Source organism: Pseudochaenichthys georgianus, chromosome 13 (assembly GCF_902827115.2).
Source record: "Pseudochaenichthys georgianus chromosome 13, fPseGeo1.2, whole genome shotgun sequence".
NCBI classification, from domain to species: domain Eukaryota; kingdom Metazoa; phylum Chordata; class Actinopteri; order Perciformes; family Channichthyidae; genus Pseudochaenichthys; species Pseudochaenichthys georgianus.
Window position 1 is genome coordinate 11,245,504 of NC_047515.1, and position 27,216 is coordinate 11,272,719.

The window sequence follows — 27,216 nt, forward strand, 5'->3', positions numbered from 1 at the left end:
TAAGTATACTAAAGTACTGTACTTATGTACAATTCTGAGGTACTAGTACTTTACTTGAGTATTTCCATGTTATGCTACCTTGTAATACAACTCCACTACAATTCAGAGGTAAATATTGTACTTTACTCCAATACATTTACAGTTATTTAGCAGATATGGATTAATGATCAATTAAATATGATCAATTATTAATTAAATAACACTAAAGTTACACCTGGATTCAATTCACATGCTACTCAGCAGTACATACAAATAATACAACATTTTAAAAAAAACAAAAAAACATTTGTTCCACCTTTACAGGGCTTGATAAACACATTGATATATCAATGATTATAATTCAAATATATAATATATTTCATTCTGAAATTGGGCAAAGCGAGTACTTTTACTGTTGGTAGTAGTATATGCCAAACTTTTGTGCTTTTACTAAGGTAACATATTGAATGCAGAACTTTTACTTCTAACAGTGTATTCCACTCTGGTAGTTGTTCTACTTAAGTACAAGATCTGAGGACTTGACCCACTTCTGCTTATTGTTATTTAAACTAGGCTACTGTGTAGACTATATTTATGTACAGGTTGAATAATGTTGCTTTGAGAATTGGAATTGGTACATGACTATTACAGGTGAACAATACAACTGAGAAAACACTGACAACGATACAGTTGCTTTTAATTTGTGTACAACAATTACATTAATTATACAAAGATAATATCTATAAAATATCACATGTAGAAAAATAATTACATAATTTTCACATTACTGCGATTGATATATTTGACTTAAGGTAATTCTCGTGCAGAACCTTACATTTCCATATGATCACCATTGTCATATAATTTGAAATAAAAATGTAAAATATGCAGACTCTCTTATTGTCCAGAGATCAAGTGACGCAAATCCTGATGGATGATAAAGCACCATTTGATCAATCTGATTAATAATTACACACAGTATCCCCAAATATTTAATCACCTAATGGCAACCCTGATTTTTCTTTTTTTAACAATGGCTTTCTTATATTTGCATGTATCAGAATACCTTTATTCATCCCACAGAGGGGACATTTACACATTTGATCATAAAACAATCATGATCTCCGCTGTCTGTTTTAGTAATAAGGGCTATGAAATGATATCGGGCCTCACTGAGGGTTGCACTCTGCCATATCCAGCCGATGGCCATGAGCTGGCCTCGGGTAGCCCTGACTGAGTCGTGGGGAGATGTGAGGCTAGTGTTGGCCGCCCACAGTGCTAGCAGATGGGTTGTATGGAGCGATGACACAGAAGACACAGCCTGCCTCCTGGAAAGCTTGCCTCATTTCCACCTAGTGGGGAAAACACAGACTGCATTAAACAGCATTGATTCAAAAATAAAGTACACACTCAGAATTTGCAAACTATAACAGGTTAATTACTGTTACATCTTAAGACCTCAAGTCCAAGATCCTATCAAATTACACTATATGGAATTATAAAAATGCCTGAGCTTTGACATACTGCGACGTTAGGAATAGTTTGGATCTACTAACAAAACCTTGCAGAACTTGGGATTTGCTGCCCCACTGCTGCCTCGATTGGTTCATTTTATTTATTTTTTTGATTTATGACTCTGATGTATCTGAAATAACCCTTAAATAACACAAACTACTAACCATCCTGCAACCTTCATGTTCCGCAAGCAAAAAATACAGTTTTTGTCAAAGATGGCTTCGAAAAGAGCATCAAAAAAGGGCTTTTTGACGGCAAGGTAAAGGGAGAATTTATTCTAAACATAACCTACACTTAAACTGATCGTGATTTATTTTAGGTGTCTAACAAATATTTAACCCTCCCTTTTTTTGGGTGTTGACTTTGCATAAGACTAATATAATTGTATATACTGTATGGCGACGTTTCACTTGATTCTAAGCTCCAGACGTTTTTCGATATTACTGGCTAACTTTGACCCCAGCCATTAGACACTGCACGCTGACATAATATTTGTAGTTACTTTGAATGTTGAATTAAAAATGCTGCGAAAACGTAAAAGGTATAAATGCATAAAAAAGAAAATAAGGAAATGTTACTTTGGATTTGATGTCATCTAAATACTAGTGTTATTGCAAGACATATAACTTCCTTTACGTGGAAATACGCTCACTATTTTAAAGCTGTTTTGTTTTCTGAGCAATTTTTTTATCAAAATAACTTATTATTGTTGGGATGGAGCCAAAAGGTAGTGCAATATTTGCCATAAACAATGTATCAGGTTGAGTATTGTTGGAAGAAATACTACATTAATTAATTAAGGGTTAACAAAGCAAACATTGGACATCCCTACATGGAAACACAAATTAAAAAGTATTTCACATCTTTCCTTTAGCAGAGAATCTTAATGAGGATTTCTTTTGATTTAATCAGAAACTAGAATCATGGTTTCAGATGTTTAGAATGTGCTCTGTGACTACACATCACCCTCTGATCCATAGAACATGTCTGCTTAGCTCTCCTGTTTACTAAGGTAAGGGTTAACTCATCTATTTTTTATTTATTTTTTATTTATTAGTTTATTCCACTCATGGCAATTATAAAACAAAACATGTACACTTTATGCAATGTTTATAGCCCATGATGGAAAGGAACAGGGAGAAGACAATCTTATTTTACCGGCCCCTTACTCGTAAAAAAAAAGTCACAGCTGCTTAAAAATACAGAAACATGAAACCAAAAGTCAACATAACAATCTTCTGTACCTTCAGCAACACGGGTTACCTGACATCTTTATTCTGTCTAATTTGTATTTCTTTATACATTTTATAAAACCTAAAGATGTTCTTACAGCCCTTTAAATAATTTGGTAATGAATTCCACAGTTTAACAGCAACTACAGAGATACACAGCTGCTTTAAGGTAGTCTGTGCAAAAATATTATTATTATTTTATTTTACCTTGATTTAACCAGGATAGGTCTCATTGAGATTAAAAATCTCTTTTTCAAGAGAGTCCTGGCCCAAGAATGGTAACAGCACAGTTTCAGACAGTTTTACAGTTACAGACAATTAAAAAACACACAATCACAACACAGTCTTACACCAAGTTTAGCCAAAGCATTTACAGACACAGCGGCCTGCTACAAGGTCAGTTCAAGTTGCTTTGAGTGTGTTTAATGAGACCTGGGGGGTATACTGCGAAGCAGGATTTTCGCTTAGCCGGCTAAATTCAGGGAAAACTCCGGCTTTCCGGTCCTACGAAGCTGGTTCTCTTTTTAGCAGGCTAGATCTCCATGGTAATATATGCTAAGCAGCTAACCTGGTCGGGACCAGGTTAGGTTGCAGGCTAAGAGCTCAACTCAGTGAAAACACCGCCTGCTGACCAATCAGAGCTCAGTGTGCGGAGTTTAAAGCGATCAAGTCATATCACAGGAGAAAGGAAATACAGAAAAACTGCCGTCGCAGGAAAGACGGCCGGCAGAAATCACCGACTGTGTGAACGTGAACATTAATAGAATATCACCTCCCATCTTCAGAGCAATCTGACTATTATAACATTAGCGTTAAGAAAGCTTACTTAAATATCGGCCACAACATAAGTAACCGGATCAGAGTAACATTAAGTACAGTCTGCGGCATATCACTTCATAATGTATCATATATCTCCTTATCTGAGTCAGCTGAGCCGTATCTGGCCGTGCAACACTCACAGTACCACATACTGTATGCAGAAGTATTATTTTAAGCAACACATTAAGTTGACGAAACACTCGAGACAAATGTAATTAAAGTCAGATCGTGTTTTAGACGGGGCAGTGATATCATAAACCTGTTAATGTACGCATTCAAACACTTTTTCTTTTTCCAGCTGTATTCACCTTGCAGGTGCAGCTATGTGGCTTTTATCCTGGATAAAGTGTTTAAGTCATGGATGTTTAAAGTTTAACTTCTTCATTTTTGACTAGTATTAAAGTTCACTTTTCATTCAGGAAGTATGACGCTGCGCTGTCAGTGCGCTTCTCCATGTTTGTGATTGGTCGAATGCTCCAGATACCACCCCTTTCATGTGAACGCGCACCCTACTAGATAGGACGCGGCTGGCTTGAGCGATCCACTTGATAACCAGCGTCGTAGTACAGTTTAGCGAGAGCGCGTATGTTTTGGATTAGGCCAACCGGCTAACTCAAACATATCCAGGTTAGGTTGAACCAGGTTCGTAGTATAGGCCCCAGCTCTCTGAGTTTCAGCTCAGTTTGAAGCAGGTTCCAAGCTTGAGGGGCAGCGTAACTGAACGCCCTTTTCCCAAGTTTCAATACGGACCTTTGGTACAGTTAAAAGGAAAAAGTTCTCGGAGCGAAGCCGATAAGATCCTGTGTATTTTCTGTTTATGTACATTCTTATATAAGGATGTGCCAATGTTTCAGTCTACGCGTGGTCAGGGAAGACCATCCAACACGAGTGTATAATAATAATAATAATTCCTTACATTTATACTTCTGCCCGCACACACTGTGATCTGCATGATAGATAGTTCTCGAACCAACAGACAGCCTTACCTGAAAGACCAATACTAACAAGTCTTTGTAACAGTAAGGCATGATCTACTGTATCAAAAGCCTTTGACAAGTCAATAAAAATTGCTGTGCAATGCTCTCTATTGTCTAAGAAGTAAATAAGATAATTTACTACTTTTAAGGCAGCTATTGTAGTGCTGTGTTTTTTCCTAAAACCAGATTGAAACTCAGATAAAATATTATTTGTTGATAAAAACTCCTTCAGTTGGAAATGTACCAGAGATTCCAGTACTTTATTTAAAACACATAATTTGGAGATGGGTCTGTAGTTGTTTAGGAGAGTGGGGTCACCCCCTTTTAACAGTGAGAGAACAAAAGCAGATTTCCAAATAAGGAGAATTTCGTTTGACTCCAAGGACAGATTAAAAAGATAAGCCAAGGGCAAAGCTATAAAATCAGCTGCTAACTTTAAAAAGTAAGGCTCCAGGTTGTCAGGACCTGCTGATTTTCTTGGTTCCAAACTTTTCAGGGCTTTATGCACCTCTGAGACTGTTACTGGAATAAAATTAAGCGGTTCACCCTCCCAGATACCACCGTCAGAGCTATCAGTGGCTCCTTGAGCTATGTTCTGCGAGGTAAACAGCGAACCAGAAGCAATACAAATGTTCATTAAACCAATCAAGCATTTCTGCCTTATCAAAGATTTGAACACAGTCCTCCTTCACAATGCAATGTGGAAGCTCTATAACATTTTTGTTTCCAGCTAGTAATTTAATAGTTTTCCAGAGTTTAAGGGGAGTATATAGGTTGTCTGAAGTTTCAGTTAGGAGATGATTTGCTTTGGCACTTCTGATTTTAACGGTAAATGCATTTCGCAGCTGCCTGAAGAGCAGCCAATGTGACCCAAGACCTGTACTCCGGGCTTTTGACCATGCCATAATGCGCTCGTGTAGTAAATCAGAAAGATCTGATGTGAACCATGCATTGTCTCTGCCTTTTACTCTGTAGTTTCTTATGGGGGCATGCCTATCAACTATTTTAATAAAACCATCATAAAATAATGTCCAGGCAGTTTCAACATCTGATGATACAGGGTTTTGTATTCCGTACCGTGGCAATGACACAGTGGTCACTGATGTCATTTGCAAATACAGAAGCAGGGGTGTATTTATGAGAGGCATTTATAAGGATTAGATCAATTAAGGAGGTTTCAGATTGGTCTAGTGGGACTGCCAACAATCTGAAAGAGATTTAAGGAATTGCAGTATATTTTAACATCATCAGATGCTGGTAGCAGCCAGTTCCAGTTAAGGTCACCCACAATGACAATTTCAGTATAGTTAAGACTGGACAAAAGCTGCATTAAAGATGGTAAAGCGTCGCTGACAGCTGAAGGTGGTCTGTAGCAACCAACAACAGTAATATATGGAGCGCTTTTGATACTTCCAAGTCAAGAGGCAAAAGTTCAAATTGTTTTGTCAGTGATTTAGAGAGAATAATATTTACATGAAACTTTGATTTAACATAGACCAAGGTGACCAGATTTTCAAAATGAAAACCGGGGACATTTTGAGTTTTGCGGTCAATATATCATTAACATATCCAGTTGTCTTCACTGTTAAAGAAAAAAGGGGGACAATTCTGGTTTAATGTAATTCGAACATTTGAACTGTTTGACCAAACAGAAGGAAGATAGCTCATATATGAGACCTCAAAGGTCTTTTATTTTGAAACTCTACATCAGATTGTCCAGATTCTCTCTGAGTGATTAGATGGGGTGTCCTGCCATCACCCTGGAGTGAAATAAGTATTTGATAATTTGACAGTTTTTTATTTATTCTTGTATAAAAACAGAAGGACGATAGCCCATATATGAGATTTCAAAAGTATTTTATTTTGAAACTCTACATCAGATTGTCCTGATTTTCTCTGATTGACTAGATGGGGTCTCCTGCTATCACCCTGAAGTGAAATAAGTATTTGATTGACTTCGAATGACTCTTTGATTATGGACGGTTTCCATTAAATAATAATCAAAATATAGATGGACAATAGATCTAATTTGAGATTTTAAACAGCATATATTTTAAATTGTGCTTCAGAAAGTAATGTTGAGCGAACTATGGATACATCAAGTGTTGTGAGATGGTGTCAACATCAATTGAAATTAGTCACCCAGTGGAAATGTCAGATATGTCTTCATAACTGTATCCTTACATTTTACATTCACTCAGTTATAATGTGGTAGTTATACATAGTTTGTTTTAAATTATTATTGATCACATTATATAGTACATATTTCTTAATTTAAGCTCCAGTATATATGAATATGTTTGTTGTGTTTTTTAGGTATATTTGTTATTGACCGAGTAAACGCTTTTATTTTGAAGACAGTTTTTACAGGCCTCTACCGTAATGCATAGGATATTCGCGCACCGCAATACAACGTGCTTTTGACTGTGTTTTCCGAAGTGGGTGCTGGCTTGACCACAGTCTGTTTACCCAGTGTTTCCTGACATGAAACGTTTTATTTCACCTTGCTATGTGTTTTTAACGTATATTAACAAACGGGGACATTTCCGGTGACAGTTTCAACCGGGGACAGGCCAATACAAACGGGGACTGTCCCCGGAAAACGGGGACGCAGGGTCGGCTCTAGAACAAATCAAATGGGGGGGGGGCAATCATTACCAAGGGGGGGCACACACTGCCGTCAACAACCAACATACAAACACCAACGCAACTTCAATTTAAAAAAACATGCTGTAAAGTCTGTTGTCTTTCACACACATTGCAGGGTGTAGTGCTATTTTCTAGCGCACCTATGACTTGTGCATACATGCACGGTTGTGGCACGACCACCAAAACAGAAACATAATGGACATAGGCCACCATATAAAAAGTGTGCAAATGTATTTAGTATCCTATCCATGTGAACATGTTTTAGGTGGGGGCTGGACCTAACCTCCTCTCGGAGGGTCTGGGGGCATGCTCCCCCGGGAAGATGTTTTTTAAAATATTGAAGTTCAAAGCATCAATCTGGTGCACTTTGAGAGCAAAATGAAGAGATCTATGGATACATCTATCAACATCCATATGAAACAGAACTGTAAACAGATTTACCTTTTCTTTATGGATATTTTAATAATCACTCCCCTTTTAAATGGTATTCTTGTGTTACTGTCCTATAGTATTTCATACCCGTTTTTCATTTATTCTCTTATTCTTTAATAACTATAATGATCATATAAAGGTAGCCTATTCCTTGCAAATACTTGTTTACATAAATGGTCATCAAACCATTTGAGACCCACTGAGATAACTTACACTAAAGTGAACTATCTAAACACTGAGAGTCCTTTACCTCACTGAGCTGACGTTATAAGATCCTCTCAGTCTGACAGGAGAGGACTCTCCTCCACCTTGGTGTAGAAACAGCTCTTTATTCCGTTAGCATAGCTAGCTAACTAGATGCTAACAACAATATTCCACGTTACCGCTCGCGCACTGACAAAATGCGCTCGTGCCACACACAGAGAGCCGAGCTTGAATGAAACACAGAGACCCATGTACTTGTACTGTACTGTATATCATATTATTTTCGATGGCTTTACTGTATAATCAGTATAACAGATGGACAGATCGCCACTGGGCTTTCATCTAAAACACACAGCCACGTAATGATAACAAAACAAAGGTCATTGGTCAAGCAACACACCAATCAGAGAGCAGCAGTGAGCACACCTCAGGCTGTGTTTCATATAAGAATAAATAAAGAATACAAATTTGTATTCTTTATTTCTGATGTATTTCACAGAAAAAACTTTTAGTGGAAACGTTTTAATTTATATGATTAAAAAGAAAACGGCAAAAGTGGCAATAAGGCTTGCCCATCCTGCTTTGGGGGGGCACAGTGACTCATTTGGGGGGGCATGGCCCGCGAATGACCCCCATGACGCCGACCCTGCGGGGACGTCTGGTCACTCTAACATAGACTGCAACACCTCCACCCTTTTTAGGTCGATCAGTCCGATACACATTATAGCCGTCAATGCAAATATCCTTGCTTGAAATTGATTTGGTTAGCCAAGTTTCAGATATCACTATTATATCAGCATCGGTTGAATGTGCCCAAATACGAATCATATCCATTTTAGCAATCAAACTGCGCACATTCAAATGGATGAGATCAAGACCTTGATTTAAAATCTGCAGGGGTGTTAAAATTAACACAAGAATCTGGTCCAGGGTTAGGTTGCACATTTCCTGAAAAAAAATCAACAATAAGAGTACAATTAGACACCTATAGACAGGCCTAGGTGGACTTTTTGACGGCTCTCTCTTAGTGTTTAAAAATAAATAAATCACAAAATCATGAACATGACTTGAAGAAATACTAAAGTTGTCTTGTAGAGCCATGAGGCTAATCAGACGGGCCAAGTCCACAGATCTGCACTTGACAGATGCGGAAGAGAGGATCAGAGGGAGGGGGCTCAACACCGTGCCCAGCGGACTGCAAGAGGAGCACGTTCCCCGTCCTGCTAAAACCGGGGTTGGGAGAAATGGACGGGATATTTCGGTCCCGTGGGGACTTCCCCCAGTGCTGCTCCAAATTAAAAGGAATAGGACAGCCAAAAGCAGTGACATAATTAAAATCCCGCGAAACGTGGAGAACCCGACCAAAACAGCAGACTCTTGAGCTCCACGCCACAGGACAAGTCATGCGGCTTTCACACCAGCGCTTTCCCCTTTCTAGCTCGGAGCGGGAGCTTTTCTGGTTCAGCTCCGGTTTCCCTTTTCTGCTCCCGCTCTGTTCACACCGCCCAGAGCTGCCGCTGCTGCGTCATGACGTCACCGTTTACGTGCCTGCTTCATAAAATCCAAACCGCGCGGATATCCCTCACATCGACAACAACAACAACAATGGCCGATTGCTGTTCGCTTTGGTTATCCTCTTACGAAACGAAATGGAAGGCATCGGATGACTTTACAAGGGACGACTTTACTTGGAACTTTACAAACATCACATGCGAAATCCAAGACTTCTTTGTGGTCTTCAGCATCTACTTCAACGAAAAATCTGCCCCTGCCCCCGCCTCAATGTAAGAGAGACGTAAGCGACGCGGCCTCTTAGCTCTGAAGCTCTTGCCTCTAGACCGACAATTTTTTGGAGCTGGAAGTGAACCGGATTCCGGAGCTAAGAGGCGGCGCCGCTGCGGTGTGAACAGGAAAAACAGGCAAAAAAATGTACTTTTCAGGTCCGAGCCGGAGCTGAAAACGCGTTGGTGTGAAAGGGGCATCAGTGCAGAACAAAATCAGGGTCAATCCCATGTAAATCCGTTCCGGGAATTTTCAACCACCCGATCAGCTGGGGACGATGCGTGTCGTGACATGTAAACAGGAAGCCCGACCCGATACATCGCTGGTTTAAAAGTTAAAAAACTGGATCAGTAGGGATCGTAACACAGTCAGAAACAGATCAGTGCACAATTAAAAAAGCCAGGAACTTCCCTTTAGGATGAGAAAAAGAATTGGACCCATCAAGATCAACGATGTGTATTCCGGTTGCCGAGTTGAACAGGCTCCAAAAGTCCAAGTAGCCGGTATTTCCGCCGGTAAGTCACACTACTACATTTACGATTAGGATTTGAGATGTAGCAGTTGAAAAATTGAAAGTGTCCGCCAGACAATTTAGATGTAATCACTCAATCATACAAGTCATACAGACATACGGACACAGAACGAGGCGTGCTGCCAAGTTACATTTCCATCCAAGTTGCTCATCCTCTGAAGTTAAAACAAATTAGTTTTGTATATTTTCTGGCAGTATGGTATTTGTTGCTTTATCCATAACTAAAGAAGTCTGTAATTCAATTCAATCTTTACATGTTAACAGCCTCGACTCAATAAACAGTTAATTTGTGTGTTCTCAGGGATGTGCATTATGCAAAATGCTCACTGCTTTTTTCTGTAGTGTCAATAAAGGTTTTAAATTACACATATCTAATGGAGTACAAAGGGAACCAAGACGAAGAAAATAAATATGAGGCTCCAATCTCACATAATGCAGTCTTACCAGTTTCTCTTCATCCAGACACAGACCCACCACGGCCCCCCCACTGCCGGGTAACTTCACCGCCGATCCAAACTGCAACGAGCAGTAAAACTTCATGAATGCATAAACAGAAAAACATTCCACACAGATGGAGATGGATACAAGTGTGAATTAATTAATAATGCTTGCTCTATGCAGGTGGAAGAACATTTCAGTACCGACCTGCCTCGCCAGCTGAACCATCTTCAGGTTCCCTGGACCCAGACAGTCATCAGTGTACACAGACCTGTGGGATATGTTGTTACTGTAGCTAAAAATGTACCTGTAGAACCTTCTGCCTAATGCCTAACATCAAAATATACTATTTACCTCCGCAGCTCAAAGTTCTGGTCCATCAGTTGAGCCAGGCGCCTCCAGTCTTTGTCCTGTAGAGCCAACCTGAGGAGAGAACAATATTGAATCAGCTTCACATCTAATGGTCCTATCTCTGAAATGTCACAACATAGCCAACACTTCCACAGTATTTCACACAACAAGTCAAGGAATCCATCGGTTCTCTGTCCGTCCGTCCCTTCGTCCGTCCATCTCCAACCGCTTATCCAGAGTCTGGTTATGGAGGAAACAGTTCCAGCAGAGTCCCTTTCCCCGGCCACATCAACCAGCTCTGACTCGGGGATTACAAGGCGCTCCTCCTAGGCCAGCGTGGAGATATAGTCCCTCCACCTGGTCCTAGGTCTACCCCTCGGTCTCCTCCAAGCTGGACGTGCTCGAAACGTCGGCCTGGTGGATCCTTACTAGGCTCTACTCCGTGTTCCTCCCAGATGATTTAAATTCTCACTTATCCCTAAGGGAGATGTCAGCCACCCCCGGAGCGAACCAATTTCGGCTGCTAGTATCCGCAATCTCGTTCTTTAATCATAGGTGAGATTAGGAACAAAGAGCGGTAGATTGAGAGCTCTGCCTTCTGGCTCAGAACTATGCGGTAAAGTGACTGCAATACTGCTTCCGATTCTCCTGCCCATCTCACCCACCATCGTCCCCAACAGATACTTGAACTCCTTCATTTGGAGTAAGGGCTCGTTCCCTACTTAGATTAAGGGTTCAGGAATCCCAAAGCCATTTCACAACAGTTGAAAAAGAGCCAGACATAATTGTAGTCAGGCTTTTGCCATGAGATGTTTTAACCAAACCTCCAGTGCTTTTTATTGCATACATTCTTGATCAACAATCCACTTCAAAGTGCTCAAACCAACCTTGCTTGATCGGTGAGCTCAGCAAAACTCTTCATGGCCTCGACAACCAGAGGCTCTCCTGTGGAAAGACAAAGCAGCATGAAAGTAGTCCAACTAACTATTTCCTTTTAATAAATCCAACATGAACAGAAATATGTACATGAGCTTGCATGTTATTTTTTAAAAGGAACTGAGGATTTTTGTTCGTTTATAGAAAAACTGAAATGTCTGTCATTACATACGTAGGAAAAGTTAATCCTAATTACACACAATTATACAAGACAGTATCTTCTAAAGGGGTGTGAAAGAGAAACTCCCTCTGGAGGGAACTTTGGTATTTTAGCCTTTGCAAACCATTTACATGCACTGAAACCTATATAAAACACTACAGGAAAGCATGATAGGGCCTCTTTAATTAGCAGTGAAGATTTGCTGAGTCATTTTCCATAAGAAGACTCACCACTGAGCCAGCGCTGTCTGATGTTGCTGTGGATGCGTCCAGAGTCGCTGGGGTCGCTCAGGTAAGCCAGCCAAAAGTGTGGGAGCCCACTCATGTCCATAGAAACATAGTTCCCTGACAACAGGAAACACACATTAGGAAAGACATTTCTTTGTATCATTCACTTATCATCCACGGACAGATGTTGACTTCAATACCGTAGCCCTGCTCTGCCATGAGATTCTTGCTGAAATCCATGTAGACTAAGCCTTCATACACCTGTAAAGACAAAAGAGTATTGCATTTAAGTTAAGTGACATGGTTTGATGTTGTGACGGTACATTTGTGGAGAGTTTATTTCTTTACTGACCTGAACAACTCTGTCCTGCAGGCCCGCAGTGATGAAGAGCTCATCAGTCTCCACGTTGAGGATGAAGTTGGCTCGGATCGGCTTTGGGAGATCCTGGAGAGTCAAATAGGAGATACATAAACAAGTTAAAGACACAATAGATACCTTGTATCTCATTTTCACTTATATGTAATAAAAAGTGTTTTTTGAGTGTTTTTTTGACCATGTAAGACTAAGCCATATTAATGAGGGGTCATGTTTGGGTCTAATCTGTCACAATTGTGTGTTATTATGTTTGTGCGTAAAGTGACACTGTCCTAATCCTATTGCCAAGGGCAGAGATACAGTATTTAGAGGTGCTGTGTCATATGATTGGGTGTGTTACGTTGGCGAACATCTTTTGAACGGCTCTTTGGTACGAACGAAGGGAACCGAGTCGTACTTGGTGAGAGCCATTCTTCAGTGGTACAGGTAGACGACGTGTGTTTCCGGTGAAAAAATTAGCCAATCGCGAAAACGCAGCAGCATTTGGATGCACTTCAACAAAAACATGAGCAATGATAAAGCGGAGTGCAATAGTTGTAAAGCTAAAATATCATTTAAAGCAGGGTCAACAAATAATCTCCACCGCAACTTTAAAAAGAAAAAAGGCTCTTTTGAACGGCTCTCGGAAAGGAACGGAGCCATAAGATCCGGCTCCCTTCAAAGAGCCGTAATTCCCATCACTAGCAACGTGTGTAGAAACTGCTAGCATTGTATGGACTTTACTTTTATAATGCACATGCTCAGAAAATAAATGGATTGTATTAAGCTTCAACAAAAGAGCATGCAGATTCTTGATTGAGGCCACACAGCAAACGGTATCTTATTGAAACAGAATCGTTTGTCAGCCAGGACACTCCAGGATGTTAAATGCCTCGGTAGCTTTAGTATTTGACTAAGCTCCTATAAACTAGTTGGGAGTCTTTCATGTCACTTGTTTAAAAAGGACTTTGATGAATACAAAGAAACACATTGCAGCTGATGTTTTTTTTCATTATCACAAACAGCGGAAGATATGACAGCATATCAGGGCCATTTCAGGTATCAACAATATGAAGGGAAAGAGGGGTAATATTCAGTAAAAAAAACTAAAACTAAGATCAACTTAATCAAGAATCTTGGCTGCCAGCTCCAACCACTGAGCTATCAAGTGACCCGTATGTGGTATCCGCTGCCGAGTGCGCGAGTTTGAGTCCGGCACACAGAACTTAAAGGCATTGTCGACCCCTCTGTCTCCACCCTTTCAACACTGTATCTCTCAATAAAGGCACTCTTTAGGCCAAAGATATCTTTAAAAACAAATAAATAACTTGGATAATCTCTAAAATAAAATTGGTAAATCTACTTTAAAAAGAATAACTCCACACCTCACTAATGTTATTTAAACTTCTGTGATGAGTTTTTCATGTCTTACATCAGTGACTATCTCTGATATTATTTTCTCAAATGATTAACCCACTTCCTCGGCTATGTATATTTGTTGTTCTTTGTTTCATCATATGTTTTTAAAAATCCTTTTAGGACAAAATGTCCTCTCCATTAAACTGAGATACGGGATTGTCCCACTCTCAATAGTTTTAAAGGTCCACTAAAAGAATGGTTGAGAAACAAACAGACGTGCAATCACCGCTAAATGCACTTTAATACAGGGGTATCTCCTCTTGCACTTTATGTAGCTCTTCTATCTTCTCTTGCACTTGATATGTTGTTGCTGCTATAGTGTACTGCCATGTGGTAAATGCTTGTGTGTGCTGCTCTTGCTCTTTTGCATATCATGTATTTGTTTTTGCTATGTATATCATTTTCATGTTCTTAAATGTTTTATGTGAGGGACTGCGGATGGAAAGGAGCTCCAAGCTAAAATCTGGCATATTTACACTATTTGCATTTTTTTGTTTTAAGTGTTCATTAATGTGCATTGCCCCTGCTAAATAAACCAACAAAAAAAACTGCTGTAGTGGTAAGGTGTAACTGAAAAGTCCAGATAGCTTTGATGTTTTGGTAACTCCATCAGATGGGACAAATCCTTACATTGTCTGTGATATTGTAGAACTTCATGAGACACTTCAGAGTAGCTGAGACGATGGCACTGTGAAATAAGAGGGCCGTAAATTATTTAAATAAAAAGCATAGAAAATGACCTAAAATGACCTTATCCAAATGATCAGACAGAATGTTTTACCTGCTTCCAGCAAGGCCCTGCAGTAAATCAGAGACAGATCATTTCATCATTACGGAAGGTTTTCACATTAGACCAATACTCTGACTGTTATCCAGTATTTAAATAGATGCTCACCACTTGCCGAGGAATGTTGGTGTCATACTTCAGTGTGAAGTTCTGCTTTGTCAAAGCAATACTGTGGAAAAAAACACAGCAGACATTGAAGGAGCATTATAAGCTAGTGTGACTCTAATTAACAAATAAGGTAAGGTAAGTATTTAGGATTAATTAATACAAAAAAGTGTTTTATTATTATTGTATTTTCATTATAAGTATATTGAGTTTTGCACACAGAACACACAGATATGATACACATATCTTTGATCTTATAATGATGGAACTATTCAGTTGTCTTGATTTAGGGGAGAGCCCCACAGTGTCAGATTGTTTTAATAAATACGTCATGTATTTAAAGCAGTGCTTTTAATTGTAACTAAGTATTTTTACAATATTCTATTATCACTCAACGAAATTATCTGAAAACTTTATTTATTTATTCACTATTTTAAATTGCAAAAGTAACCCATAGAGTTGGAGAAAGTTAAAGCAGTATCCGTGGTGATATATAAATGATATACAAAGTTGGAGGTAAAAAGAATGCTCAAGCTAATATTTAAATTAAATATTTTATACAATAATAATCTGACCTTACCCTTGTTTGGAGCAGAACTGGTAGAACTTCTTGCAGGTAGCCTGCAGCAGCCGCAGGCCTCCCAGGTACCTACAGGTTGGGGGGGTGAACAGAACATGTGGAAAAAGCCTGAACATGACTCGTGTATTTTTGCTCATTTCACGTGTGATGTACTCACCCTTCCTTCCTACTGATGCAGAACAGATCTTGCAAGCTTCCAAACTCTGTGGGGTCGTTGAGGGGATGAGGGACTAACACCTACAGAGTCACAGAAATTCACAAATGTTTTCCAAAATATGTCCCAGATGAAGTTCTATTTCTTTACTCCTGAATTTGTAAGTGTTACCAAAGTCTGGCTCTCCACAAGAGTGACCTCGGCCCAGAAGTTAGAGATGGACATGGCGATGGTTTTCCCGTTGAAGCCATCCGAGGGGTTCCCCATCAATCCAACCCTGTGAAGCATCATACAGTTGCAAGAAAAAGTATGTGAACCCTTTGGATTCTCCACACATAGCGTTGTGTGTTCCTTCCAAACAACTCAACTTTGGTTTCATCTGTCCACAGAATATTTTGCCAGTAGTGCTGTGGAACATCCAGGTGCTCTTTTGCAAACTTCAGACGTGCAGCAATGTTTTTTCTGGACAGCAGTGGCTTCCTCCGTGGTGTCCTCCCATGAACTCCATTCTTGTTCAGTGTTTTACGTATCGTAGATTCGTCAACAGAGATGTTAGCATGTGCCAGAGATTTCTTAAGTCTCTAGCTGACACTCGAGGATTCTTCTTCACCTCATTGAGCATTCGGAGCTGTGCTCTTGCAGTCATCTTTACAGGACGGCCACTCCTAGGGAGAGTAGCAACAGTGCTGAACTTTCTCCATTTATAGACCAACTTGTCTTACCGTGGACTGATGAACATCAAGGCTTTCAGAGATACTTTTGTAACCCTTTCCAGCTTTATGCAAGTCAACAATTCTTAATCGTAGGTCTTCTGAGAGCTCTTTTGTGCGAGGCATGGTTCACATCTGGCAATGCTTCTTAAGAATAGCAAATTCAAAACTGGTGTGTATTTTTTACAGGGCAGGGCAGCTTTAACCAACACCTCCAATCTCGTCTCATTGATTGGACTCCAGGTTGGCTGACTCCTGACTCCAATTAGCTCTTGAAGAAGTCTTTAGCCTAGGTCAGGGGTGGCCAACCCGCGGCTCTTTGCCTAGTTTCATGCGGCTCTTCAGTTCATATCGAATTGTGTGAGTTTGGGGGAGAGACACTGACTCCTGACAAGTGTTGCACGGTGTACCGATACTTGAAAGGTATAACGCGATACCCTGCCGTTAAAAACGTTACGATTCCTCCGTTTCATTAGTATCGGTACTTTAAGAATGACGGGGGAAAGTACTCCGGTGAGAAAGCGCCGTTTTAATAAGAGCTGTGTGTGTTCAGCGCTCTGCTTCCACTCCCTGCACTGCAGCCGTGCCTGCAGTCCCGCCCCTCTCAAGCACGCTCTAAGTGCCTCCCCTCTCTCTGTGCACGCGCTAGCTGCCAGAGCATGTGAGGAAAACGAGAAGCATGGCTGCAAGTGGGAGTGCAACTGCCGCTGCGCCTCGGGTGTGACAAAAAAGACGCCAGAAAGCTACATTTGGATGTATTTTAGCTATATCTCTGACAGTGAGGGCAAGCCTGCGGACACCACGAGGCCGGTCTGTGAGACATGTATTAATTTTATTTAATACGAATTCTTGTCATTTATTTTATTCATTGTTTTCATTGTTTAAAAGTTTGTGTTATGGTTCTGGTGTGAAATAAAGCACAATAATTACATTTAAGACTGTTTCCCTTTTTTTTTTAAAGTATCGAAAATAATCGGAATCGCAATTCTTGACTTGGTATCGAAACCAAAATGTTGGTATCGTGACAACACTACTCCTGACAGTTAAACCTGATATTTAGTAGTTCTGTTAAGTATTGAATGCTGATCATTCTGACGTAATTTGGCCGGTCAAAGTTGTTTGGGCTCGGATAAAATCGCTCCGTTATTTGCGTCCCGTCTTACTTTCGTCCCGGCTCTCCCTACGTGTGTATGTGTGGTGTCAGGGTTGTCAGTATGAGAGGATGACAGCGCGTCTAATTTTGATGTGGCCCAAGAGCCAATCACAATAATACCTGCGATGCAGTGAACCAATCACCTTTGAGGGGGGGGAAACCTATCGTTGATTAAACACTATCCAGTGTTTCCCCTACCATCGTCTTGGAGGGGCGCTGCGCCCCGCCAACGGAGCCCCGCTGCGCCCCGCCAACGGAGCCCCGCGCACCCCCCTGAAATTCAAGGTGTTTTAAAAAATATATATAATTTTTTTTTTAAATATATATGTTGCACCAAATTGCAAATAATCTATAACTACTGTCACTTTTCACATTGAACATGTGCTCTTTTATTAAATAAACTAAACGCTTTCATTTAAGTTGTGAGTTTAGTGTTTTTGACCCTAAGAAACACTGATGCATTAATCAATAACAATAATCCACAGCTCCTCTCTCTGCTCCAGAGGATTTAAAAAATATATATCCCAATACCACAAAAATGCATCAGTGACGTGGTTTGAAATCTTGTCTCCAGAAAACAAAAAACTGAAACAAGCGGTATCAGTGACTGTGTGTTTGATGTGGCTCTTTGCAGTAACAGAGAAACAATGTGGCTCTAACCTCTGACTGGTTGGCCACCCCTGGCCCTAGGGGTTCACATTTTTCCACCCTGCACTGTAAATGTTTACATGGTGTGTTCAATAAAAACATGAAAACATATAATTGTTTGTGTGGTATTAGTTTAAGCAGACTGTGTTTGTCTATTGTTGTGACTTAGGCCCCGGCCACACGAGGACGATAACGGTCGTTTCCGTTACCGTTTTGTGTCATCTAGACCATTCGGCACATGACAGAATACGGCACTAAACGACTACGGTAACGATAACGGGTCCCAAGGTGGATAGAACGGCATACGCAACGCTCTGGGGGGTCAAACGGCTCCGTGTGTACGCCCTATATGATCATTTTCTGATAATGATGAGGCAATAGCCCCGCCTCTCCCCACCTCTGCTGCTCACCCCCGCGTCAAAGTAACTGCACACTGAATTCAGATTATTTATCTTTCTCTCGATATGGACCTAACGCGAGTGAAGTCTAATCTGACAGGACAGAGACACGCAGCTCTGCTCACCCTGCAGCTCCTCCCGCTGCAGCAAACACAACACTTCAAGTCAGGTCGTCACCCTTAGCTATTTTAATTACCTCTCAACTACCTGTCGGCCGGGTCACTCATTACTGGATCAGCTGCTGCATGAGACAGACACTGACGCTGTCCAAAGAGAGGCAGGAAAAGAGAGGGCTCCGTGTATTTTATTATTATATTATATAGAGTCGTTATTCATTTGTGTTAAAGCTCAATAAATAACAAAGAAGACCTTTGACCGGCACTTTTATAATTTTGTCCGGAAGATTTAAACTTTAATACACGTTCACTGGCGAAAAACTCTGCCCGCTTCCCTCGGCCCCCACCACGGAGAATAAACAGAAGGGCAACCATGACAACCATGCTTCTTCGCTGCTTTTGTGGAGGAAGTTACAGCGCCACGTACAGGCTCGGCATATGTACTGCAGCTTCTCCAGCGGTTGGAGCTAAACGGAGTGGTCTCGTGTGGACAGACACTAGTATCCGGTGAATATTGCGTGTGGACGGAAACTTTTTTGCGATTGCGTTTGCGTTAATCCTATGCCTTTAGCCGTTTTCGTCCTCGTGTGGCCGGGGCCTTAGATGAAGATCAAAACACATTTTATGACCAACTTATGCAGAAATCAGGTATTCCAAAGGGTTCACATACTTTTTCTTGCAACTGTATGTTTTGAAATCTGTTCATATAGTGTATTTCAGACTGTAGGGCTCTTGTTGTGAGGTAGGAGGAAGAGGGAAAGTTTGAGTGCGTTGTTTTGAGGTTTTTCTTACCGGGCAAAGGACTGTATGTGATTGGTTTAGCAGGGTTGTCTTGTTGCTTGGTGGAGTAGTGGGTGAGCCACTTGGTGTAGTCTGACAGGCCCTGAGATTTCAAGAGGATGAAAGAAAAGATGTTAGAACTACTAAAGGGCTTGAATGTAATCAGAGGGATACTATATTAAATCAGAAGTAACATGCATGGCCACTCTTCTAGATTCAGAGCTACATGAATAAAGTAACCAAAACAAACCTTTAATCACCTAAGAAACATTGACAATGTTTGGCTTTAAATATCCTGTTAAAGAGGCAAAAAACTATGTTTAGACTCAAAATAAATCTCTCTTTATCATCACTAAGGATCAAAAGGTCAGCCACTTAGTCACTTTAAGAAGAGACCCGTATGTGTTTTGGGGGTTTTCCCTTTCCTGTAGTGTGTCAAATAGGTTTCAGTGTATGTAAATGGTCTGCTAAGGCTAAAATCCCCCACTCCCCCCCCCCCCCCCCTGCCTGAAACACCTCCATTGGACTTCATTGGACTCCTTTGTTTACTTCCGTAACATTATAAAAACACTTGCATTGTTGACCAATCACAACAGAGCTGGCCAGCTGACCAATCAGAGCAGACTGGGCTCTGGTTTCAGACAGAGGGTGAAAAGTGGTCCTGCAGCACAGGCAGTATGAGAAAAATAAAGACTTTTTTGAACATTAAAGCATGTGAACATGTCACAGTGGAGGCACACAATACAAATATGTTAATTAACTCATGCTTTGTTCAAAATAGATTAGGTCATGACAATGTTCCTTTCCTGATCTTATGAAACGGTCAATGGAAAAATGTCAATAAACTGGTTCTGGAGTTTTTACCAGAAAAAGGAAAATAGGGTTTCTTTGCTAAGCTACATTCAATTCCAGTTTTATTTTAATTGTATTATTGTTATGTTAAGATGTATGTACTGTATATAACATCTTAGTATTAAGATTGGTGTACTTTGTAGAACTTTGTACTTAGAACTTGACTTTATATAATCTGTAATGAGCTCTTAGATCTTCTACTGTTAATAATAATTATTACTATTACTGTTGATTTTTTCTACCAAGATCTATTACAGAAGTAAACCTTTTTCTAAAATGCCAGCTAAAAACCTTCAATTTAATGGCCTATAATTAGTTTGCACAGGGAAGAGGTCTGAGTGGATGCCTGTTTAAAACTCTGGTCTCTCAAAGGGAGAGTCCTGTTGGCTGGCTGATGATGATGAACTGAGGTAGAATACAAACCACTTGTCCAATGAGCTGGAAGCCAGTAGGAAGCTTCATCCCAAACACATCCAGTTGCTTCTCATTGACGAGCCACTCCTAAAGAGACAGGAGCCACACATTATTATTACTTTATTCATTCATGACAATGCACTTGTTTTTTTTTGGAGTAAAGTAGGACTGATTACAATCTTAATGAGTCATATTTTGACAAAGAAATGAAAATCAAGGTCATACAGTAATTGTCCATAACCTACTTTTTAAATCATGTGCAGATAGAATAATCACACAAGGGCAACATTAGAGTCAATTGACCCCATTATACATTTCTCGTAGGGCTCCACAAATATTGAGAATGTATCTAAATCACATATGGACTAGTGCAATATTCAAATTGTTTAAGCACAATATTGGTCAAAGGCTTAATATGTGTTAAAAATATTTTGAATATACAGTAAGTATTGTGGAGCTGCAGCGATATCCAAGCCTACAGATCTACACTCCTGACAAAACTTATCTGTCTGGTACAAATTATCTTTAAACAAAAGAAATCACACTGTAATCATTTAATGTATTTTCAATGAAAATTAGAACAATAATTCCAAATCAATGTTTACTTAACATTACTAGGCAATTAGTTAGTAGAGAAAAGTCCAGTTTAATCTTGTGAGGGTGCTTGCAACATCTACAGTTTATAACTTGATCTGAGGTCACACTTCTTGTATTAGCACTTACGAACCCAGAATCGTCCGAAGGATGCCTGAGGCTGCAGGCGCAGGAAGTCGGACAGGTGGGACAGTGTGTCTCTCTGGAGACAGTAAACACAACGCTGGCCAGCCGGGACGCTGTGAGCCCGTCCTGAGGTTTCTCCAAGAAGCGTGTTACCCTGATTCAGAACACTACAATAGATTAAAATCTAATCTGCAAAATAATGAAAATGCCACACACAAAGTACTTTTGTAAAAAGGTCAAACATGAGAAATTTCTGCAATATTGGTTTTCATTTGTTTGTTTTGGCTTGGATAATTCTTCTGTGGATAACTTGGCTTCCAGTAAACCTATTGATCGATGAACACTAAACAAATCCTCATCGCTAGAAGTAGAAGAAGCATTCGTGGTAAAGGCAGCACCTCCAATGATCCAAGGCTATTTCACCACGCCACTAAACTCTTTTGTTATTGTTTTGATAGAGACCCCTAGTGGCAGAAAATAACATTACTGTGCATGTGTTTGCTGCTGTCACAGCATGTGGTGCATTTTAGAGAAGTGTGCTAGAATGAGTCCTAAAACTCTAAATGAATTAGCATTTTACAACATCCGAATTCGTCGTCACGAGGTTCGACGTCTTTTTTTTATGTGATTTTGGTCAGAAGCCTGGAATAAGTATTTGGTTAAAACAAGCTGAAGAGATTTTGAAGTTTGGTTCTTTGAAATTAAATAAGTCAGTAATTACACCACTGAATTTCCGAAGCTTCTATGTGTCATAAAACGGTGGTTGCTAAATAACAATTAAACTACTAAATGTCCTCAACCACAAAGGATATTTTCTGCAATTTTCCGAAATCCAACGGGAGGAAATCTCTCTGATATTTGAAAAGGGAGGCCTTGCGATGCTTCAAAAATACATCACTTCTCCCATTTATTAAACTATAGGTAAATAACGTCTCCTCACCTGTGGGTGTCGGGGCAAACCTCCACTATGCCTCTGGAGCTGCTTTTCTCACTTTCCTCCAACTCGTAGTATATGATTAACTCTCCAGGCTGCAACACACCACAAAGGGAAGGGCTGCTCATGACTTAAAAATCTATTTTACCTTGATAAAAACTCTTAACACACACCCGGTTGTATGCTTTTATGTCCACTTAATAGATGAAATCGTATTGTGGCGAATCACCTCTGACCTGAAGAAGCGGATCACTTGAGCAATGTCAAAGTTTTGGTCTGCACACAGCATGTCTCCTGCAATCTGATCACACACAAAGAAAACCGTCACTGAAAGACACCCATTCATTCAATTCTAATAGCATACACCCTGTCAACACAATGAAATCAAACTAGGCAGCAGGGCTGGGTAACAACAGATGAATGTTGTAATCAGAATAACGTGATCAAAAAACAAAAACCCAGTATCTACTAGCTGATTACATTTTTAAAAGGTTGCAATAAGAGTACCAGCTACCTCTTTAATTTGTTTTTGGTTTTATTTTATTGTGTTATTAATAACTTGTGCATATTTAGCAATTTTTTGTAATTTTTATCCTCACTTTATCTGCACTATCCTCTGTTGTAATCATGTTAATTTCCCCATTGCAGGACAAATAAAGTTTGAGGCAGGGGGGGGGGGAACCAAAAGGATCACGCCCAAAGGATGGGGAGTGGCGACATTAACCCGATAACACCTGGAGAATGTGCCAGAAGACGCCCACGACGCCGCGGCGCAGATGGGCTCCAGGGGCACACCCTCTCAGGGCAGCCCAAGATGTTGAGATGCTCCTTGTAGAGTGGCATCTCAGCCCTGATGGCAGGGGGCGGCCACTGGCCCCATAGGCATGTGAGATGGTATCGACAACCCAGTGGGGCAGCCGCTGTTTAGAGGGCACAACCTCTTTTAGTGCCGGGAGCGGGAGCGAGAGCCACTGCCTTCACCAGCTGAGTTAAATAATGAAGCTTAAAAGTATAGCAAGGTGTTAGCCAAGCGGGCTGCTGCTAACAATCAAGCAAGTCCAAGTCAAATAACACAAATGTTAAGCCCAGATAATAGCTTCTAAAGAAGAGAACAGCACGGCATAGCACCGTAGTTACAGTAGTAACCGTGGCCAGTGCCTACGCGGCAAGTGCTTACACGGCATAGAACCGTAGTTACAGTAGAAACCATGGCCAGTGCCTACGCGGCATAGAACCGTAGTTACAGTAGAAACCATGGCCAGTGCCTACGCGGGATAGAACCGTAGTACAGTAGAAACCATGGCCAGTTGCCTACGCGGGATAGAACCGTAGTTACAGTAGAAAACCATGGCCAGTGCCTACGCGGGATTAGAACCGTAGTTACAGTAGAAACCATGGCCAGTGCCTACGCGGCATAGAACCGTAGTACAGTGGAAACCTCGGCCAGTGCCTACGCGGGATAGAACCGTAGTTACAGTAGAAACCATGTCCAGTGCCTACGCGGCATAGAACTGTAGTTACAGTAGTAACCATGGCCAGTGCTTAAAAGTGTCAGCCAAACGGCTGCACACTAGCAATAATATAATATTGGGAGGGAGGGATGAAACCCTCTTTACTGGCCACACATGCAGAGCACACAGCACACACAGTGAAGATTGTGATATGCATCCAACCCGTCCTAGTGCTAGGAGTCTAGTACTAGGAGCAGTAAATACGATATAGTTAGGCTGAGTCACGCTACTGCTAACTAAATAAAATGAGAAACGCAGCTAAAGCTGGAAACTCAAAATGCCAATGATAGCTCGGGCACAACGCCACAAGCAGAAAGTACAAAAGAGCACAATAAGGGCAACTTTATGGGAGAGGAAGTGGGAACACTGTCGTCACCAGAAAGTCTTAAGCCAAACAAAAACAAGACAGCGATCAGGACAACTAGCTGGGAGGGTGCCGGTGACACAGCCATCACCAACAAAGTTGACACAAACCTATCCGTCGCGAAGCTGCACGCGGCCAGCTGCATGCAGAGGAAATCCCACAGATCAAACGTTCAAACTAAACGCTGTAGGCTACAAGAATGTAGCCACGGTACTCTCGAGCAGCGAGAAGATGAAAGGAACAGATCCTCTGACGACATCGGCTATCTGCCGGTGTCACGTGGGGTCACAGGTGACTTTGTTGTTATTGGTACTCGAGCTGCGCATGCGCGCGATGGACATATCCAGTGCTAAGCACCGCCTCTGGCAGTTAGTACGGACGAAATAGAACTCCCTCTGGATGGAGCTTTGGGATTTCTGCCTTTGCAGACCATTTACATGCACTAAAACCTATAACCGCTACAGGAAAGGAAAAGCACAAAGAGCATGATAGGGCCCTTTAATCTTTTTGAAATCCAATAGATGTTACTTATACAAAAAAATGTAATGCGATTTGTGTGCAATAGCTGACTACACTACATTTGATCAGTTATCTGATCCAACAGTGATGAGCAGCTTTTTAAATAGAGATGCTCCAACACCAATAGCAGATGAATTCACCATACCACCATGATGTCGTCCCTGCAGCTTTCGGCTGCGTATAACCAGCTCCAGATCAGCCACGGCTCCGAGGCGGTCCTCCAACGTCGTGCTGCCGTCATTCACAATGTTTTCAACCGGGAAGTCATTAGCTGTGGCCCAGCGCTCATAGTACTTATACCTGGTTGGTGAAAACACAATGAGAATGGAGCCACCAGAATATAAAACATTCACTTTGTAAAGATCACTTTTTCAGAATTGTGGGAATTGTAAATTCAAAAAGGCAAAAATATTTGTATCTCAAGTAGGGGTATAACGGTTCACAGAATTCACGGTTCGGTACGTACCTCGGTTTGGGGGTCACGGTTCGGTACAGCAAGAAAAAGCAAAAGAAAGTCCAAAATGCATGATTCCAGGTTTGTTGTTACTTATTTTTGAACAGTAGTGCAAGTTTCAGTATAAAAATAAGGAACTCTAACATTTTGAATAATTAACTGTATTACACAGTTAAAAAGCAACCACAAACAGTAGCCTTCCACAGACACTCAGATGGCCATTATTATCTATAATGGCTGATGTCAAACAAAAAGGTTTCATAAAGCTGTAAAACTAAAAAGAATGTCTTGAAAATATTACAAAATACCGTGACGTCCGAACCGTGACGCTAATCTCAAGTGAATGCACTAGGCTTCCTTATTCCAAAATAGCACCAAATGGGTATATTTGAACTCACTGTCCGCATTAGTCACCAAATACACTTCTGTGAAAAGCTGTCGCCTGGAGAGAGACCATAAGAAGTTAACCAGTCAATGTTTTCAAAATAAATGAAAAACAGGCATTAGGAAGTATCATGTTGGGGCGATTTGCGCCTGTCACGCACATGTTGACGGTTTCCCACCAAAAGTCGAGGATCTTCCTTCCTCCCACGCCAGGAAGTAAAGCCTTTGGTACTCCAGTCAGGTGGCTGTATAAGCCTGTTTCATCATTCTGGGAGAGGAGAGTTGGAAAAAACAGGTGAACTCAAATACAGGTTACTCAACTACATATACTATGATGATGACAGTATATAGAAGGAATGTTCACATGCTCGTCTAGAACAGAAGGAGTAGTATGTGGGAGAGAAACTCCCTCAAGAGGGAACCTTTGGGATCTTAATGTTTGCAAACCATTTACATGCACAGAAAACACATACTAAATTACACTATAGGAAAACAAAAATCACAATAGAGCTTTTTTAAAGAAATAAAAAAGTAAAAGTATTGCTACACTGTATACATGTATAATGTTCTATCATTTATTAGTTAATTCATGTAGCCTACTGAGAATGATTATCTGCAAACTAACTTATTTAAAACATATCATTTTTGTAGCCGTAACAATTCAATTGGGTAGTGCAGTACTCAAATTGACGTAATAACAGTCCGCTGCAGTATCGTATGTGTTATTCAGGTAAACTTTGGATTCCCTAGCTCATTGTATGCGTTTTACATAATGTACAATTTTATATTTAAAACAAAAAAGGATAAATGTTCACGTGGGGTTGTATGATACGTATAGGTGACATTAAATAACGTCAACTCAAACACAGGTGTCCGTGTCCCTAAACACAACACGTTCTCCTCTGATAATAATAACGTTTTTTTTTTTTTAGGGAATATCATGAGCCAACCTTAAGAAGTTAGCTCCATAATTGTGTCTTTCTTTCTCGGTGAATGTAATTGTTAAAAAAAGAATTCGGCAGTAGGCTATAACGTATACGAGGCAAGGTTTTTCACAAAGCTTTCATTTCATTCCAACACAATGATGGATAGACGGCGTTCCAGAGCTAATGACAACAATTCCATTTTTTTAAAGATTATCAGAAATATTGTTCGGTCACATGTGCGCCCGAATGTAATTTAACACCCCTGTGATTCTGTGCATGAGGTGGTGGTCTAACAGGTAAACAGGACCAGCCGACTTGTAAATAAGTGGTAAAAAAAGGGGGATTCTTTAAGGTAGTTCTTGTACCATTATTGCTACATACCGAACCGAACTTTGCACTCCTTCAGCTTATCTCCTTTCTGCTGCAACATTCAAGCTTCTCACCTTAATTTGAGCCTCTAAAACGGTGCCGTGGCCCGCTACCAGCAGTATACAGATCATTGGTGAAACTTCACTGTATCGTTATGTTGCTTATAAGTCAATAAAAATAGAGTCCAGTGGTTGAAAATATCTTCGGTATATCCAACAGCTTAATTACCCAGCGTCAGTGGAGTAACTTACTTCCGCAAAGATCCTTCAAAATAAAACACCCATGACTTTTTTAGTAGTTCTTCTTGGTAGAGCAATACATACAAAAACAG

At 40.6% G+C, this 27,216-nt stretch overlaps 1 protein-coding gene across 1 annotated transcript; it reads right to left on the reverse strand.

Moving 5' to 3' along the window:
• Positions 1-438: 438 nt before the first annotated feature.
• gkup (glucuronokinase with putative uridyl pyrophosphorylase) lies at positions 439-27,107 on the reverse strand. Its single transcript, XM_071205331.1, is given in 25 exon segments — positions 439-1,331; positions 10,566-10,637; positions 10,767-10,830; positions 10,914-10,982; positions 11,798-11,855; positions 12,237-12,350; positions 12,434-12,494; positions 12,586-12,678; positions 14,638-14,695; positions 14,789-14,805; positions 14,903-14,963; positions 15,480-15,548; positions 15,637-15,716; positions 15,805-15,928; positions 19,468-19,541; positions 20,714-20,791; positions 21,432-21,514; positions 21,517-21,578; positions 22,365-22,453; positions 22,588-22,659; positions 24,898-24,912; positions 24,914-25,052; positions 25,601-25,648; positions 25,752-25,858; positions 26,960-27,107. Coding segments are annotated over 25 exon segments (1,860 nt in total). The 5' UTR covers positions 27,017-27,107; the 3' UTR covers positions 439-1,235.
• Between the last annotated feature and the right edge of the window lie 109 nt (positions 27,108-27,216).